This window comes from Ananas comosus, linkage group 22 (genome assembly GCF_001540865.1).
Source record: "Ananas comosus cultivar F153 linkage group 22, ASM154086v1, whole genome shotgun sequence".
NCBI classification, from domain to species: Eukaryota; Viridiplantae; Streptophyta; class Magnoliopsida; order Poales; family Bromeliaceae; genus Ananas; species Ananas comosus.
This window is the reverse complement of record NC_033642.1, coordinates 10363264-10382853: the sequence shown is the minus strand read 5'-3', so window position 1 is coordinate 10382853 and position 19590 is coordinate 10363264. Positions and strand designations below refer to the sequence as shown.

The 19590-nt window shown below is 34.0% G+C and overlaps 1 protein-coding gene across 5 annotated transcripts; it reads left to right on the top strand.

Moving 5' to 3' along the window:
- LOC109727049 lies at positions 8476–18843 on the top strand. Of its 5 annotated transcripts, none has more exons than XR_002220703.1 (6): positions 8476–8872; positions 9045–9424; positions 9737–9821; positions 9937–10047; positions 18183–18296; positions 18468–18843. XR_002220703.1 is itself a non-coding variant. In XM_020256920.1 (4 exons), the coding sequence occupies exons 1-3, from the start codon at positions 8533–8535 to the stop codon at positions 9770–9772; spliced, it is 756 nt and encodes a 251-aa protein (XP_020112509.1). In that variant the 5' UTR covers positions 8487–8532; the 3' UTR covers positions 9773–9821; positions 9937–10048. The 5 variants fall into 5 exon arrangements, 1 of the variants encoding a protein (XP_020112509.1); XR_002220702.1 differs by having other exon boundaries at positions 8477–8872; positions 18183–18291; XR_002220701.1 differs by lacking the exon at positions 18183–18296 and having other exon boundaries at positions 8483–8872; positions 9737–9826.

The following is a 19590-nucleotide window of genomic DNA, read 5'->3' as shown; positions in this document are numbered from 1 at the left end:
GAACTACACGACATTTCTAATTGTTTTTATTTCTAAAGCTAAAAAAAAATGAACAAAGCGGGGTTATTTGCTACCGTTCTATCTCTCAAAAAAAAAAAAATGGAAAAAATGGAAAATAAAATATTATTTCTTTTCTAATAAGTATCACACACATTATTTTTATATCAGATAATTTCACGTAGAATATGCATCGCATCAATTGCATTAATTAGGAAATAAAATTAAAGTTAACCAGAATGTGTAAAAAAAAAGTTACATACGAAAGCAATATTTTGTGCCGTTTTCATTTTGCTTATATTACCAACAACACATTTTTATTTTTGCATAACCAAAAATTATATATAAAAATAAAAATAAAATTTTTCGTTAAACCGACATGTTGGACACACATTCGAGGGGCGATACACTGTACACTTCGTTGTAATATATGCTGTAAATTGAAAGCCCAAACTTTTCTTTTTTGGTAAAAAACGAAACACGCCAAAAACAGACTTTACCAAATAAGGAAAGAAGGCCGGGCTTTTCACACACTGTCGCGGCCCATACTTTGAAGCCCGAAATCCTAAAGCCCCTAAATGTCCTAAAAGCCTGAAGGCTGAAAGGCCTTTTAAAGGCCCAAGGCCCCAAGACCCAAGGCCTTACACCAAATAAAACTCATAAAAGTATGCCCCTGAAGGCCCTAAAGTCTGCAAAGCCCGAAAGGCCTTTAAAAGGCCCCAAGCATGAGATAGGACTGTGTAAAGTCCACATAATTGGGTGTGACTTGGGCTTAGTAAGTAATTTCCCCTATAAAGTGCACTCAATGAAGAACACCCTTAAGTGCCTCCCCTACAAGTATATATATTTCAATCACAACACCATTAAGTACTTAGTAAACTCCATGATCACAATCAAGAGGCAAATGATCACAGCTTCTATCCGAGCCATGGCTTAGTTTAATTTGAGGAGTTGTGTAGGTGAAAGAGTGAACTAAGCAAAAGAGAGGTGAAGCATCTGAGTATTTAATTGCTTTAGGGGGGGTTTGCTATGATGAAAGGTAAAGAGAGCTTTGATGTTAAAGATGCTTTTTTTATAATATTTTTGGCGTTTTTATATCTCTCTCTTTGCTCTTTATCTTCAAGCTTTGCTTTTGCTTTGGGGGGCTTGATTCCTTTCTCATGGCCATGGGGAGAAAGGAAAAGTTTGGTACAATTTTTTAACATGAATGAATGAATATATTAATGATACGTGGCGTAGTCTTTTTATATATTTATTGCATGGCGAATCTAAGTTGATCTTGAGGTGGTGGGGTGCATGTCACATGATCCATTCCGTTTTGTACATGAAATGGTTAGAGATATTACAAAGATTTGCTTTGAGTGGACAACTAAACCCTAAAACCCTAAACCTCAAGCCCCAATGTCTAAAGCCCGAAGCTTAAAGCCTAAAACAAAAAACCATACAGCCCCAAGGCCGAAATCCTTAAGCCCCGAAAGCCCCCTAAGGTCCGACACTGTTCTTTAAATTGCCCCAAGGCTGAAAGCCCGATGCCTGTACCCGGAAGCCTAAAATCCATAAAGCCCCTAAAGGTCCTAAAAGCCGAAAGCCCGAATGGCCTTTAAAAGGCCCCAAGCGCCCAAGCCCGAAGGCCCTACACAAAATGAAATTCAGAAAAGTATGCTCCTTAAGGCCCTAAACCTGAACGCAAAGCCCATAACATTTGTTGTAATTGGTTTTAGACTTGCTTACACCCAGGCCCATTTATAACTTTGGGGAAGCCTAAATGCTTAACCTCATATTTGGGTTCTTTTTCCCATTGGGCTGGAATTGGGTCAGATAATGTCCGTATAATTCAATTTAGATTCGTCTTGGACATTTATCTGCAGTTTGATTAGCTTTGCCCCCAATAAATGTTCAAATTGTGGTTCCCAAATATATATCAAAATTAAGGAAGAAAAACGCAGAATAGAGCAAATTCTGTAGCATTTTGTAGAACGGACAAAGAAATAGATGGAAAAAAAGAGAGAAAGAAGAGTGGCTTAATGATGATCAGTAAAATGAGAGAATAAGGAGAAAGAAAGTTAAATAAACATAGAAAATGCAATGGAGGAAAATCTAACGAGTTTTAGTGATAAAAATTAATGCAAACTTTACAGGTTTTCACTATAGAAATTCAAAAATTATACTAAAAATTTCATCTCCAAAAACGTAATCAATACTGTCCATCAATATCANTGAAATTATCAATAAATTTAATAAAACTCTCAATTTAATCTACTAAAGTTACTTAAATGAAAACAAATTTGAAAGTTAAATGTCTGACAATTATAAAAATAAAACTTAAGCATGTGCTATTTAGCAACAAATCAGTGAATTAAATATTGGCTCAAACTTTTAGATTTCTATATTATGCCATTAAACTCTGAATCATAAATCCTAAACAAAGCCCTAAACCCTAAAAACCCTAAAACCTAAACACTGAACTCTGGCATTTCTGGCTTAGGACTTTTCTTTTATTATTCAGTACTCAGAGATTTTAAGGTCGAAACTTTATTGCTTTATATTTATAATTGTTTTTATTTCTAAATTTTTAAAAAATGAACGTAGCGGGATTATTTACTATCGTTCTATCTCTCTCAAAAAAAAAAAACAAAAAAATAGAAAAAATGGAAAAAAAAAAAGAAAAACATTATGTCTTTTTTAACAAGTATCACACATATTATTTTGATAACAGATAATTTCATATGGAATATGCATCACGTCAATTGCATTAATTAGGAAATGTAATTAACATTAACCGGGATGTGTAAAAAAAAGGGAAAAAATTTTGTTTATATACTATTACATAAGAAGGCAATATTTTGTGCCGTGTTGATTTTTGCTTATATTACCAACTACACATTTTTATTTTTGCAAAACCAAAAATTAAATAAAAAAATCAAAATCAAAATTTCTATTAAACCGACATGTGGGACCAGCATATGATGGGTGTATGTGGGGTAAAAAGCTAATAACGGTGGATTACACATGGTCCAAAACCAAACTTTCCCTTTTTAGTAAAAAACGAAACACACCAAAAACAGACTTTACCAAATAAGGAAAGAAGGCCGGGCTTTTCACACACAATCGCGGCCCATACCTTGAAGGCCGAAATTCTAAAGCCCCTAAAGGTCCTAAAAGCCCGAAGCCTGAAGGCCTTTAAAAGGCCCCAAGGCCCCAAGCCCCAAGGCCTTCACCAAATAAAACTCATAAAAGTAAGCCCGGAAGGCCCAAAAGTCCGCAAAGCCCGAAAGGCCTTTAAAGGCCCAAGCATGAGATAGGACTGTGTAAAGTCCACATAATTGGGTGTGACTTGGGCTAAGTCTTGGAGTTCTTCCTCGGCCCCATATGTAACTTACGCGAGCCTATATGCATCAATTTAGATTTGGGTTAAATATGGACTGGGCTTATTTGGAGCTTGGTAAGGCCCATATGACTGATATCAGATTTTGAGTCGGCATTGTATTTAAATTTTCATCTTGTTTGGGCCCATATAAAGGTTTCATAAACAAAGTATTGAGAAAAGAGAGTACAAAACATACAATCATACAGAGAAACATTTAAAAAATTAAAACATTGAAATACTAAAATATTATCATTGGGTTTAGCATTTAAACACAATAATATAGGAAACATTGGCGGAAAAAAAAAAGAACATATATAAGAGAGTTAAAAACTAGCCAGGCTAAAGAGTTAAAGAAATAACAAAGGAAAACAAAATTGAGTTAAAAACGCAAAGAAAATTTTATCTTATAAAGGAAGATATCTCAAATATTTAGTTTTGCTAATTGCAAGAATGGAAAGTTTAATCAAAAGAATATAATTTTTCCAAACATGATGATCTCTCCACACATATGAATTAAAAGGAAGCAGCAATTGTGGACAACAAAACATGAACAACAGCGACCTTAAATCATGACGATGAAATTGAAACAAAAAATAAAGAAAATCAATTCAAAATCGTTAAAAATAGAATAACAAAACTAGCCAGAATAACTAAACCCCTAAAACCCTAAACCCTAAACTATATACACATGTCGATAAAAAGAAAAAAAAGATAAATTTTTTTAAAAAAACAGCAGGTGTTCTCCATATATTTTATTTTTGATTACGACAAATTAAAAGGAATAATTTTGTGTGATTTCTCCAAATTTATCTATTTTTCATTGCTCAAAAGAAAAAGGCCCTTAACCAAAGAATAACTTATCACCAAAATAATAATAAAAAAGAAGGCAACTTACAGCATAATATTATGCTTCCCAAGTGAAGCTTTCCATTTGTGGCCTATTAACGAGACCGCAATTTAACCTAGAGCAGAAAAAAGGCTAACCAGTACTGGGCGTCACCTGGTCCATTAATAAAATTCGGCCTATTAAGCCCAACTATATACTTTTAAAGCCCAGGTCCCTCTATGTGTGGGTCGTTCTGGGGGGCCATTTTCAATGTACTTTGTATATCATAGTACGTTGTATACTATCCTTTGTATTTAATAGTGTATTACACTCCCTCAACATTGGTTCCTTTTAAAAAAGAAGTGCAGAGGTCTCACTGAAAATAAAAAAAATTAAATGGTCTATTTAAAAAATTGTCAATAGTTTAGGGTTTAGAGAAAGAAAAGGTTGTGCGCTAAAGTAGATCATCGGCCGAGAGGTTGTTGGGTTATAGGAGATGGAAGGAGAACCGGTCTTAACTAAATGGACCCGCACGTTTTACTAAGTACACTTTCCATTAACGGGTGAGATCAAGTCTAGCTTCGATTTGCCGACCACTTATAGGCCCAAATCCTAAACCCTAAACCCTAAACCCTAAAAATTCAAAACCCTAACCCTAAAATCTAAACCCTAAATCCTAGCATTCCTGGCTAAGGATTTTTTTTTATTATTGGATACTTAGAGATTTTAAGGTCAAAACTTTATTGCTTTACATTTCTAATTATTTTTATTTCTAAAGTTAAAAAAAAATTTGAGTGAAGCGAGGTTATTTGCTACCATTCTCTCTAAAAAAAAAATAATATGAAAAACAAAAATATTATGGCTTTTCCAATAAGTATCACACATATTATTTTGGTAACAGATAATTTCATATAGAATATGCATCACATCAATTGCATCAATCAGGAAATGTAATTAACCTTAACCGAGATGTGTAAAAAAAATGAAAAAAAAAATTGTTTATGTACTATTACATAAGAAGGTAATATTTTGTGTCATGTTCATTTTTGCTTATATTACCAATTACATATTTTTTATTTTTACAAAATCAAAAATTAAATAAATAAATAAAAATAAAAATAAAAATTTTTGTTAAACCGACATGTGGGACCCGCATATGATGGGTACTGTATACTTCTTTGTAATATATGCTGTAAAAGGTAATAACGGTGGATTACACATGGTCAAAAACCCAAACTTTCCTTTTTGGGTAAAAAACGAAACACACCAAAAACAGACTTTACCAAAGAAGGAAATAAGGCCGGGCTTTTCACTGACAGTCGCGGCCCACTAAAATATCCATGCGGGTGTCTGTACAATTGGGCCCAATTAAAACAAATAAATGGGCTCTGATAATCAACCGTAACTCTGCGGCCCTTTCAATATCCCAATGCGAACTTATAAATGGGCTCTCACGCTGCAGCAGCATATATATATAGTTCAGGAATCAACGGTAAATGGGCCCCGATAAGTGATAATCAACCGTAACTGTGTGGCCCACTAAAATATGATAACCCTAAACCCTAAACCCTAAAGCCTTAAGCCCTAAATCCTAAACCCTAAAAATTTAATTCACCGAATCACTCAATTCAAAAAAATAAAAAAGTCTGATAAAAATTGAGAGGGCCCATTTGAAAATGACCTACTCGTGAGGGGTCTTTGTTTATTTCAACTTTTTCTTTTCCATGTAGAAATTTTAAATAACCAGAAAACAATAAAAGACAAAAAAGTGCACAGAGCCTAGAGACAGATATGCTCGCGGACGGCCCACGCATGATCAATTTCTAGGTGGGCACTGTGGAAAACAAAATGTGCCTTGCAGGGGCCGGTGGACCCGGCTTGACAAATCAAATCCAATTTTCTAGTGCGTCCCCAGATCTGTTCACGACCACCACATTGGCAACCCATTTGGTCCGATTCTTGGGGACCATTTAATAACATTAGGCCGCTGCAAGCCTGGCTCTCACGAGTGTCCGTTAATTTTGACACATCGGCCTAAACTGTCTTGGCCCAAACTTGTTTCATCCAATGTATAATTAAAAGGCCTGGGCTAGATTTAGGTAGGCCGTGTCTAAAGCCAGAGCCTTCATTCGTAAACCTATTTTTAAAAATGTTACTCATACCACTTCAACATTAGTAAAGGGACCTTTTTGTTTTGACGCCCTTTAAAATTTTTAACTTTTCATTTAAAACTTACTAGTTAAGCTAAATTCAATATCTACGTCTATTGGCTATTAGCTAATATTGCAATTTGCTAACAAATAATTATAATTATTAAATTTAATAAAATTATCAATAAATTTTATAATATTCTCAGTTTAATCTTCTAAAGTTACTTGAAAATAAAATTTGAGAATGTGCTATTTGGCAGCAAATTAATGCATTAATTATTGGCTCAAGCTTTCAAATTTCTATATTATGCCATTAACCTCACTTCAAAGTACCCAAACAATTAATCTATGCTCTTTATTACTGGCCTACATAGAAAAAGTATTTAGAAAAATTACACACAACAATAAATTAATATTGTATATAAAAATTCATAAAAAATAAAAAATTTGATATCTTTCAATTTATATTTATATCATTATATCTATAGAGTAAATATAAGTCATACATTCTTTTTCTTTTTTACTAGAAAAAAATAAAAATTTTCACAAAAATAGATAGTCGAATCTGATTGACTCGTGGACCTTGGCGACATCTCTTTCTTATAGAAAAAGAATTATTAAAATTTATTTATTTTGGTTTGAAGAAACAATGATATATGTTGTTTCTGTTTATTCACTTGCTCTTTTTGTTCTTGGCTTTTCCCTACCTTGGCAATGCATTTTAGATTCAAGGAACTATTTCTTATTTGTATATTTTGTGGGGTTAAACTATTAAGAATTAAGTAATGTAAATTTTTTTTATTTTCTAAAATTACGAGCAACTTACTGTTTCTAGGCTTTGTTTTCTTGCCCGGAGGCCTATAGACCTTAATATAGTAATTGTAAGTTACGATTCAAGCCCGGTCCAAATACAATTTTTGAGCTACAGCCTAACTGCATGACTGTGAAGACAAAAGGTCCACAGCCTATAAGTTGAATTTTTGAACAAAATGCCAGTAGGCCTATAATGTAATTATTGGCAGGCCTGAGTACAAATTGTGTTGACTGATCATGAAATTTCTCGACGGGACGTTTAGAGGCCTACAAAAAGAGATATGGGTAGGCCACGAGGCCCCGATTCAAAAAAAACAACAGCATGATGGCAAACACGACTGCGGTTCAAAACTTAGGCCCAAATTAAGTTGATCAGGCTTCAATTTGTTAACTAAAGACCTACGGATTTGGTAAGTAGCGAGGGCGTGAACTAAACCTGGTCCAAATATGAACTACGAAGAAATGTGATTATTTAAAATTTTGGCCCAAACTAGTTTCATCAGCATTGGGTTTTTTTAACGAAAAGTCATTCATAAAATGCCACCTTATCGCCCACACAATGGTGTGTGCCCAAACCAACTTTTTCTGAATATTCATGTCATCTACAAAAGCTCCCACACCTTGTGAACGACCAATTGCATTACTAGTTGGCACTGTACAAATTCACATCTCGCGTTTTGTCCATGTAAATTTCGTAGCTCACCGTCTTTAGCAAGTAAAGCCAAATTGTCATACGTTATGCAAGCCTATATGGATGGATCAAACGCGAATGAATATAATAGAAATGTTCAAACCCAATATAAAATCATGACAATGTCCAAAGGAGCATAATAGTATGGTTATAGTATTTCATATTACATGTTAGTAATATTATTTCCGGCACTTGTTGTGTAGAGTATGGCATTTTTCTATTCCGTTATCTTATTACATATTATTAAAACTAATTGTTATTATTATACTTAATAAATATAATTTAGTCTTGATCCTACTTTCTTTTTTTCAGCTTTATTTTTAATCTAAGACTAGATTATGATTGTTGCAAGGCATGTTTACACTGATTAATTAGTATTGAACAAAGTTATATTTTTATATTGAAAAAACTAGGCTTTAAGAGCATACGAATGTGACGAATTAAAATGCTTTTTTAAACATGAAGTGAATTTTATAAGAATATTAAATTTATCTCGTTATGCTTTGGGTCAATCTATTTTCTTGGCCTTGTCCTATAAATTATTTAATTTATATTATTTAAATGTTAATTATCATACACCCATAAAAAAAAAATTGTTTTACTTCAACGGTGCTTAATCCCGAGGATAACCTTTCGAGTTTTAAAAAAGAGGCCCAAATTTTGTGCTTGGACTTTTCTTATTTGACATATGGCCCAAAGGCCTCTCTCGCGATCTCGGCCGACTCCTCCCCCCTCGCTCTTCCTCGATTGCGCTTCCCTCCGTTCGAGTCCCAAGGAGATGGAGATGGATTGGCCACCGATGGACGGCGGCCCCTCCTGCGGCCGCGCAACGGCGGTCCCGACTACGGCGAGGATGGTTCGTGAGGGTGCCCATGGAGCACTTTGGGAAGACGGTCAGGGCGAACCAGCGGTGCGCGGAGGAGGAGGTCTCAGCTGTCCTCTCCGGCGTGGAGGTGGCCTCAGTCGACGACTCCATGTTCAGGGAGGACGCTGCCACCCACCTCACCTCCCTCGTCTCCCGCCTCCAGGTGCTCGCCGTCGACGTCTAAGAAAGATCAAGCATCTCCTCGAACCGGATTCAGTTCCATCGACTCAACGTCAAGAACGAATCCCGACTCGAGGGCCTCATCAAGATGTCGGATCTGGTGAGCTCCTCGTCTTTCTTCTCTCTCGCTCTCTCATTTGCTTCCCTGTCGACAGGTCCCCCGTGGTCCCTTTCTGTCCTCTCTCCCCGGATGCCTGCAGCGACAAGATCAAGCACCTCCTCGAGACCCCGCCGGAGCACGGCCAGATCTAGGTCCCCGTCGGCAGGTGCCCCGTGGTCCCCTTTCTCTCCTCTCTCCCCGGATCTCTGCAGCGACAAGATCAAGCACCTCCTCGAGCCCCCGCCGGAGCACGGCCGGATCCAGTTCCCCGTCGACAGGTCCCCCCCGTGGTCCCCTTTCTCTCCTCTTTCCCCGGATGTCTACAGTGACAAGATCAAGCACCTCCTCGAGCCCCCGCCGGAGCGCGCCCGGGGTCCGGTTCCACCGACTCAACATCAAGAACAAATACTGACTCGAGGGCCTCATCAAGATCTGGTGAGCTCCTCGCCTTCCTTCCTCTCTCTCTCTCTCTCTCTCTCTCTCTCTCTCTTCCCCCATTGCGATGGTCCCTGCCCTTCAGCTACCATTGGCTCCCCTTTCTGTAGATCCGCTTCTCCCCCTTTCTCCGGATGCCTTATTTGCTTCCTCACCTGTGTCTCGTTTCTTCCCTCCCGTGGTCTTTCTGGTTTATTTTGCCTTCTATTTCTTCTTTGTTCCTTGTATCTATGGCGTTGTTTCGATGGATTCCTTAGGGTTTAGCAGGAATCATCTGTTTCCATTCCTAACGTCTCTCGTTTTGTAATACAGCAACCTGACGACCATCTGTACCCCTGCCGATTATAATACCCGCCCACTGGATACCATACACAGCAATTTCACGGATGCCTTTCTGGTGAGGTGCTTGGAATATAGCAATTTCACGAATGTGCTTGGAATTTCTTTGCCCCCTCTTACTCTCTCTCTATTTTCTTTCTTCTAAATCATCGCATCTTGTTCTTATTTGTCAGTTTCATGGAAGCGTCAGAATCTGGCAGAGGGAAACCATCCATCCCTAACTTGCTACTTGTATGGGAAGACTATCGGAAGCTTGCTACTGATGGAGCTAGCCTTTCTGATAGGTGATGTTGCCTTCTTTACTTGGTTTTTCTATTACACACCTTTTTGACTAAAAGCTTATTTGTTGTTGTTTTTGCTGATTGTTCTTGTCATCTGTACAGTTCAATAGTATTTGTTTTTCTCGACTTGTATTGGTTTTAGTATTGTACAGCTTGCATGTAAGTAGACAACTAGCTATAGACGTTTAGTAAATTTTAGAGTTTGTAAATTATTTGTCATTGGTAGAATCTGGGATGAAATAAATTAGAAAATGAGTAACTAGCAAGAGTAAAATGTTAAAAAATAAACTTTATATTTCCAAACTAGGAGAGAACAACTTGATTGAATACTAATATTACATCGGGGATGATATTGAGAATAAAACTGCATATAAAAGAGAATGAAAGTCAGGTGAAAATTTAGGATGAATGGCTAATTCATCGTAGAATTGAATTAGGGATGAGTAGAGAGCATATAATTATCAAATAGGGGTATCACAGAAGACCGGATATAATACCCGCCCACTGGATACCATACACAGCAATTTCATGGATGCCCTTCTGGTGAGGTGCTTGGAATATAGCAATTTCACGTATGTGCTTGGAATTAATCTTGTGTCTAGAGGAATATAATTTGGATGCCTTATTTTTGTTTGGAATATGATTTGGAATATAGCAATTTCATGGATGCCTTATTTTTTTTTTAGAGGATGCAAAATTCATCTTGTGTCTAGAGGAATATGATTTGGATGTTCAAGAACTTGATTGGTGATAGTAGATTATGTAAAGCGTAAACGCATGTTCTTGAATCTACGACAGAAGAAAATATCATAAGTTTGATTAAAATCTAGTAGAATGATTAATTAATTTAACCAATTAAGATTATAGCGTAATATTTGTCCAAATGAAATTTTGAATATAATTTTCTATAGGTGTACGTGTGAAATTTAATATTTAAAATGGACTTAACACAAATGAATTTAGGTTGCGCTCATAAATATTCTTGGGATAACCTACTATTCTAGGATGCAAAGGAATAAAAGAATTTATGTGTTTGGTTTGATATTTTCTTATTCTCTAGGATAACTAAAATTTTGATTGGTAATTTTATTAAAGATAATGAAGAATAGTAGAAAAGGTTGATTAATTTTTTTTTAAATGCCAAGATTGCTCGTCTATATATCTCATGTATAGAATATTTAATATATGTACGATAATGCATATAAAAATAATATATTTCATAAAATATAAAATAATTAAAATATTATATTAAATTATATTATAATCATATAATGTTATAATATACTTTAATAATATTGTATAAATAATAAAAAATAATAATACTTCCAAAATATTTTAAATAAATAATTAAAGACAACATATTTTAAAACATTGTATATTTAATATATTTATTACATTCTATAATATTTTATTTTATATTATATGATATATTATAGGATAACGTATAATATAAATTTATTTAAGTAATAAAGATAATACAATAGTAGCACTAGTAGTTGTTGCAATACTAATCAGCATCATAGTAATAATAAGTTATTTTAATATTATATTATTACTATACAATAATTGTTATTATTGTATTATAAAATATTTTAATATATCAAAAAATAATATATATAGTATAATAATACTTTTATATTACTTATTTATAATTAATTAGCTAAATATAGCATGAGAATAACTTTATTCCTCTTAAAAGGTGGAATAGTTATTCCAAGTTATTCTATAATTGCCTAGAATAATCTGATTTGACCGAAATAGCTATTCTTGCCCTTTTTCTTACACTATTTGGCGGAATAGCTGGGATATTTTTTGTTGTTCCTAGTTTATTTCAAAACCAAACAGAGTCTTAAAGTATAGACATTTTAACCACAATATTCGTGATTATTGTCCCTTTATTCTGGTTACAAAATGTAGTGCATTTTATTGAAGTATTGTTGAGCGTTACTATTTGGAGAAGCACTAAATGCATTCTTGTTAAAACTCACTTGATTTCTATTAAAACACTTTTATGAACATTTTCTCCACATTTTTTTTTGTGTTACAACATTAGTCTTGGTTGTGTGATGCTGAAGATAATAAATGAAAAATATCTATATGACATAAACTTGGTTTATATACTTTTTAATTAGGGATTACACATTTAGGGGATAGTGATTATGGATAAATAAAAAGATGTGGAAAGAGTTACATTCCAAAGGGGGTGTGAAAACTACCACCATATGTAGGAAAGAGCTACCACCCCGGCCGTCCGGTAAGTGTGTGAAGCTACCGCATGTTTTTGATGCATCTAAAATAAAAAAATAATATCTGGTGATATAAGGTTGGATATGATTAAAAGATGCTCAAAGAGCCACCCTTAAAAAAAATATTATATGTATAAAAAGATGTGGAAAGAGTTACATCCTAAAGGGAGCGTGAAAACTACCACCATATGTAGGAAAGAGCTACCACCCCGGCCGTCCGGTAAGTGTGTGAAGCTAACACATATTTTTGATGCATCTAAAATAAAAAAAATAATATCCGGTGATATAAGGTTGGATATGGTTAAAAGATGCTCAAAGAGCCACCCCTGGTACTTAAATTATGTAATCTTCTAATTCGAGAGTTTATTTATCAAGTTTATGTCATATAGCAATCTTCATTATTTAACTTCACGATCCATTACATCTTGATAAGTTTTATGAAATTGGAATGATTTTATCAATTTTTATAAAAATTTATTCCGGTCAAACCGTTTTATTCTAGGTAATTTTAGAATAACCCGGAAACATTTATTCGATCTTTTTAGAGGAATAGGGCTATCCTAGTGCTATAGTTAGCCTATTAAAGGTAATTAATTTAAGTAATATAAAAGTTTGGTTATATTATATATATTATTTTATAATATATTAAAGTATCTCATAATATACAATAATAATAATAATAATTATTATTATTATTAATACTACAACAACTAGTGCTACTATTATATTTTATGATATTATATTATCTTTATCACTTTTAAAAATTTATATTGTATGTCATCCTAAATATACCATATAATATAAAATAAAATATCATTTAAGGTAATAAATAGATTACATATAAAATGTTCTAAAATATATCATCTTTATATATATTATTTTTGAAGTATTTTTAGATAATATTATTGAAGTATGTTATATAATAATATTGAAGTATTTTATATAATAATATGATTATAATAGTATTATATATAATATTTTAATTATATTGTATTTTAGAAAACATATTACTTTTATGTGCATTGTACATATATTAACTATTCTAGATATGAGAGATATAGATAAGGGCAAACTTGATATTTCAAAAAATTTTAATATACCTTTTGTGCTATTCTTCATTATTCTTAATAAAATTACCAAACAAGATTTTGTTTATCCTAGGAAATAAGATAAATAAGAAAATATCAAACCAAACACAAAATTTCTTTTATTCCGCTATATCCTAGAATAGTAGGTTCTCCCAAGAATAAAAATATTTATTCCTTCAAACACTATTTCGTTACCAAATGCAGCCTTAGCTGTCTAGTAAATAAGTCAACCAAGCATGAATGCTCTTTGAATGATCTAGGACTTAAGGTTTATGATATTTTCTATTTTTGGTAATCAGAAAGGAGCACTAAATTAACAAACTACTGATATTGTGCTGATAATATGCTACGTGTTTCTAAATATCATCCTTGGTGGCCTTGCAATTTTTAAATTATGGAGTCTAGAAATAGAAACCACATGGCGCATCATAAAGATAAGTTTTTTTGGTTTAAGCGGAATGTGCCTTCAACATTACACAAATCAATGAGAATGGACTTTATGGCTTTTAATTTGACACAAAATCTCGCCCAAAAGAGCTGCAAGGAGAAGAAGAGGTTTTCTTTCAGGTAATCCTGTATAAGTGAATTAAAAAGCTTATGTATTGATAAAAATATGTTCATTGAGTATTCTCTTATAGAGGACGATGAGTATTAAGAATTCAGTTGTTTGATTTGGGGAGTTTGAATTCAATTTTCTACGTAGGTGTATGTGTGAGTTTTAATATTTGAAATGAGATTAATGGAAATGAATTACACATGAAAAAGTTAACAACTTCGCTATTGGAAATTTTGGAATGGGACTAGTTTAGGTTTGGAGGATGAAAATTTTATCTTGTGGTATCAGAAGGATGCGAGAAATATGGGGTCTTTTTTCCAGATTGCAAGGTGTAGTGCATTTCAACGATGTGCTATTGAGCGATGATATTTGGAGAAGCACTAACTGTTTTCTTATTAAAATCGTCTCATCTCTTGCTAAAACCCTTTTAAGCATGTTTTCTAATTTTGAGGCTTGCAACTGCATTACAACTTTCGAACATAGCAATAGATCCAAACTATTTTGTTTGTCAAATGTTTTAGTGTAGGTCGTTGTGGCCGAAAGTTGAAACAGAAGCTAGCCTAAATGAGTTCTAGGTATATTTTGAAGGAAATCAGTAGTACTAGTGGGAGAGCAAGTGTGGGGAATATGAATCGGAATGCTAATTTGAATGGGGATCGAACCTCCCCCGGAATTAATTTGAATATTCATTCAAGGCATGTTCTGACATGAACTTTAGTTCTTTAATCAATCATAAAGTTTGGATCTGAATTGCAAAGAATTCAAATTCAAATTTTAACTTCAAATGTGAATCCAATTTTCAATTTGAATTTTAATTAAATTATCAATTTAGATTGTGGATATAAATCTTATTTAAAACTTTTCAATTTTAGTCAAAATTTTATATCAACTAAAGTTTGTTTTCTGAATTTAATTTTCCTTGGAATTTGATCTTGAATGTAATTTGAATTGCATATTCAATTCTTTATTTTGAGTTACTGATTATGAATTCAAATTTGAAATTATATCGTATTGTAAAGTTATGAATTTAAATTTGTATAGGAGTTTTAACTTCAACCCGCGATTAAATGTCAAGTTGAAGTTCAAATTTGTATTCCTCTGAATTTATTGTTTTTCAAATTCAGTTCGCCATCCTAGACATCTCTATTTGAGTTAGTTCAGTATGCCATCCCAGACATTATTTTTCAATTAGGCCCTATTTGGATGAGCAGTAAATAAATTCCACGGAGTTTAAATACCGTAGTTTTGGTCCAAATGAAATGGAGTATTCTGTAACTCAAAAAAAAATTTCACGGGTTTATTTTAAAAGCTGTTTGGGTACACATTATAGAATTCTACAGGATTTCTGATAATCTTTAAAAATTAGCCTTGGGAGTTTAAACTTAAATTATTAGCTATTAAATGACTTTAAAAACTAAAAAATTAAAATAAAAGTTTAAAATTTAAATTTAAATTAATAACTATTAAATGATTTTAAAAATTAAAAATTAAAAATTAAAAATTAAAAATTAAAATTTGAAAAATTAGCCGTTGCCAGATCAAATAAACTAATTTAGGCACCAGCNAAAAATTAAAAATTAAAAATTAAAAATTAAAATTTGAAAAATTAGCCGTTGCCAGATCAAATAAACTAATTTAGGCACCAGCATTAACATTAAAGCAACTAAATATGGTCTTCAAATAAATTTCAATACAACACAAATAATACCATCATCTAGTAGAACAAGTTCCAGCTTATTCATGTTCCAACCAGCCGCAATTTTTTGAGTCTATAAAAGTAAAAAGTACAAGAGGATCTAATGCTCGATATTGATACAGCTCTCTCCCTCTCTCCAAGGATAATGGATTTCATTAGCAAAAGAAACATGACAAGCAAGAAGAATCCTTTTGGGTAATATCTAAGCCTGCAGAATGATAAAACAAGGTTGTTAGCCTGGTTATCATGCCAAAAGAGTTTGTTTTTCTTCAAAAGAGGGACTCAATATGCAAATAAAGAATAGATATATGGGTTGATGAATCTGACCTTGTTAGCAATGTTGTTGGAGAGTCAGTCCAACCCTTCATACAGACCTTCTTCAGATGTAGCATGTGTGCTCTGGATGTACCTGAAGAAGCATTGAACACATAACAAAAAGTAGAATTAGTGAATTTCATGTTGATCTATTACACATATATCAAATCTTTTGTTTGAAACTATTTACAAAACTGGGTCAAACAGGATTGGTCCAGGTATGTACTTCAAACTGAGTTTTCTGAACATAGAAAAAACTGCCAGAAACTTTAGTCAACGTTGGGTTCAAATATAGCAAATAATAGAATGAGAGGTATCAATGCTTTGCAAGAAAACGATCAGATGTGTACCAATGGCGTTGGCGGAGGGAATGAAGGCCAAGCTTATCAGTGATGTCTGCAGCATTCATGGCATTGGGGAGGTCTTGTTTGTTCACAAACACAAGCAGCACAGCATCTCTCAACTCATCCTAAACAAAGAGCAGAAATAATATCTCAGTAATCTCTCTCACAGGAAGAACTGACTGTCAACCTGCCTATTTCAGTAGTTAGTGGCAATTAAAACAAAACAGGATAGGAGCTTTCTCATACATATCTCAAAACCATCTATTTACCTATATAACCTGAATATTCATATTTTCACATATTCCCCTTGAGTGCTTAAACTTGCTTACCCTAATGTTAAGGTGGGAAGTCACCCAATTCATAAGGGGTAATTAGGTGAGGGGTAATTAGGTGTGAACTAGAAAGAGGTTATTGAAAAGAGGCACTCTGTCAGTACAAACATGCATATGCAATTAAATAAGTTTCTCCAGAACGTATATGAAAATTCTGATCTAACAGGGAATATGTGTAAAGGGATAATAATGGAAGTGTATATATGTAAATATCTCCAAGAATTTACTGATGCTAATCAGAGAATGTCATCAACAAAATCAAAACAAATAAAATCAGATTATATGAAAATATTGTAAAAAATAACTAAATTAGAAGAAGAAGAAGAAGGGATGCCTTATTGAAAAAAAAAATCAGAAGAAGAAGACCTGTTGAAAAAAAAAAAAAATTAGAAGACCTATAAATTAGAAGAAGGGATGCCCTATTGAACAAAATTAGAAGAAGAAGAAGAAGAAGACCTATAAAACTTGCGAAAATTAAAAATATGATGAATCAATCAAAATCTAAGCTATTGAAAAAAAAAAAATCCAGATCATTTCTTTTGTTACCTGTTGGAGGAGGGAAATGGGGCTGCCCTTCTCCGGCCATCGCAAGGCGAGGGGCGAGGGGCGAGAGGGGCGAGAGAAGATCGAGGCAAGAAAATGGCGGCCGAGGTTAGTGCGGCGGCGGCAGCAGCCGAGGTGATTGTGACTGCGGCGGTGGCAGCGCGGGATGTGTGCTGCAGCGGCGGCAGCCCGCGAGATGAGTGTGGCAGCGGCGGCGGCCGAGATCCACGGCGGCGGCGGCGGCGGCGGCGGCTGAGGTGAGAGCGGCAGCAGCGAAGGGAGGAAGCTGTGGAGAGGGCAACGGGAGGGAAAGAGACGTGCGAGAGGAAGTCGGGCGAGTGGGGAGGCGGCCCGAAAAATGGAGTAATTTTTTTTCCAGAGAAAATATTAGATTTTACTTTTACTCTATTTTTTAGGGTATAGTTTAACTATACCCTATTTTGTTGGGGTGTTTCTGAAGCATCCAAACACCTCTTAGGATATTTTTTCTACACCCATAGCATAGCTATACTTTACTCCAAAAAAAAAGCATCCAAACAGGCCCTTAGTTTGTTCAGTATATATGCTGGTTGCTTACTAAATCTTAATCTTCCTCTCGTGCTATTCAGCTTGATATACGAGACATCTATTTTTGGGTTAGCTTTGCTAAACATTTCTGTTTGTTATTTGCTGAAAACTACTCCAATCTTGACCCTTCATCCTCTGGCCTATAGCATTGCCATGATGTAGGATTACAACAGGAGACCTCTAACAGCAGTAAAAATTCATTTGAAACATTGTTGATCTGTCGATATTCTCTTCATTTGTCTTTGCTGCCATAAAATTGCAAACACCTGGAAGAATCAAGTTTAGGAGGCATGGCTTGAGAACGAATGAAAGGTACGACATCCCAGAATTCAATATCAGCCAGCTTCTTAAGGAAATGTTGCTGAATCTTGGGCCAACTTTCATTAAAGGTAGGGCAGCTTATTGAAATACATATTGTATATTAAAATACTTGGTACTTTATGACATGCAGAAATGGGGAATATATTGCATAACATTAATGTTAGTGATTCGCATCTGTTCAACTTTTGCTTTAGCTGCAGATTACAAGGCCAGATATATATGGACCAGATATTTTTGAGGTTTGGTAAAATATTCCTAGCATTTTTGTCATTCCTAGTTATTATTCTTGCTGTTTTTATTATATCTTTATTTATTTTTTTTGTTTAAATTGCTTGAGGTGTTCAAGCAGTTGTAATATTTCATGGGAACTAATTGAGGAGTAAATGAGCTGAATGCTTTTTGACTTCTTTTTCAGGCACTGTCCGAGTTACATGAGAAAGTTCCTCCTTTCCCAAGAGATGTCGCTATGAAGATTATAGAAACAAAATTAGGATGCCCAAGAGATAGCATATATAGCTACATTTCGGATGAACCTATCGCTGCAGCTTCATTTAGCCAGGTAGCTTGATGTTTGTAACACTACTTGTCTGATTCTACTACTCAATGTGGTAATTGTCTGCTATCCTTTTGAAAGTTGTTTAGAAGAATACTTCTTGCAAAGTAAGGTGATATTTTATACTCACAAGCTAAATGTAGTATGTTCTTTTGCTTTTAAACATGAATTTATGAACTAGCAAGTTGTTAACTATCGTGCGGGACAGATATATCCTACGTCTCGGGGTTGGTATTGATAGATTCTCTTAGAATTTTATCTTATTCTCTTAACTTGTTAAAAGTACTCCTATTCTACATTGACTAGTCAAATTCTTCCTAAAAGATATCTGTTGTTGCTAATTTTCTTCTTATAGCTATTAAGAAGTGCTAAAGATATTAACATCACTTTGCTCACATTTCTTCTTCTGATAAAAAGAAATCCAAGAGTCTACAGTTTTCTACTCATGCAGCCTATTGCCGTTTGCTATTCAGAAATTTACTCCATTACTCCCTTCTATTTAGAAATAAAAGCGTTGAATAGCAAAATTTACTCCATTACTCCCTTCTATTTAGAAATAAAAGCGTTGTTTAATCATTTTCTTGTGATTCAGCTCTATCATCCTATAATGGTTTAACTTTGGTTTTGAAATGTATTTTGAATTTTTTTTTCCAAAGTGCAATATTTAACTTGTGCCTTTCCTAAATTTAGACTTAAAATCTAGTACCAAATTGATGAACTTGGGGTTGTTATTTTATGTTTCGTAATCTTTTCAGAAAGGCTTCAACTAATTTGTCTTTAATGGTTTCAACATTCGTTGGTAGTTTCAAACTTATTAGCGATCATTGAAAGAAATCACTATAGAACTTTACAAGCATCATGTCACCTGCATCATTCCACATGCATCACGTACTCAAATGCATCATTTCACCAGTATCACATTGCCTGCATCATTTCACATGTATCACGTACTCAAATGCATCATTTCCCCAGCATCACTTCATAT

Coding starts and splice junctions, on each gene's coding strand:
- LOC109727049 (XM_020256920.1), top strand. CDS start 8,533: ATGGCCCAAAGGCCTCTCTCGCGATCTCGGCCGACTCCTCCCCCCTCG. Junction 8,873..9,044: donor CCCTCGTCTCCCGCCTCCAG/GTGCTCGCCGTC, acceptor CCCTGTCGACAG/GTCCCCCGTGGTCCCTTTCT. Junction 9,425..9,736: donor GAGGGCCTCATCAAGATCTG/GTGAGCTCCTCG, acceptor TTTGTAATACAG/CAACCTGACGACCATCTGTA.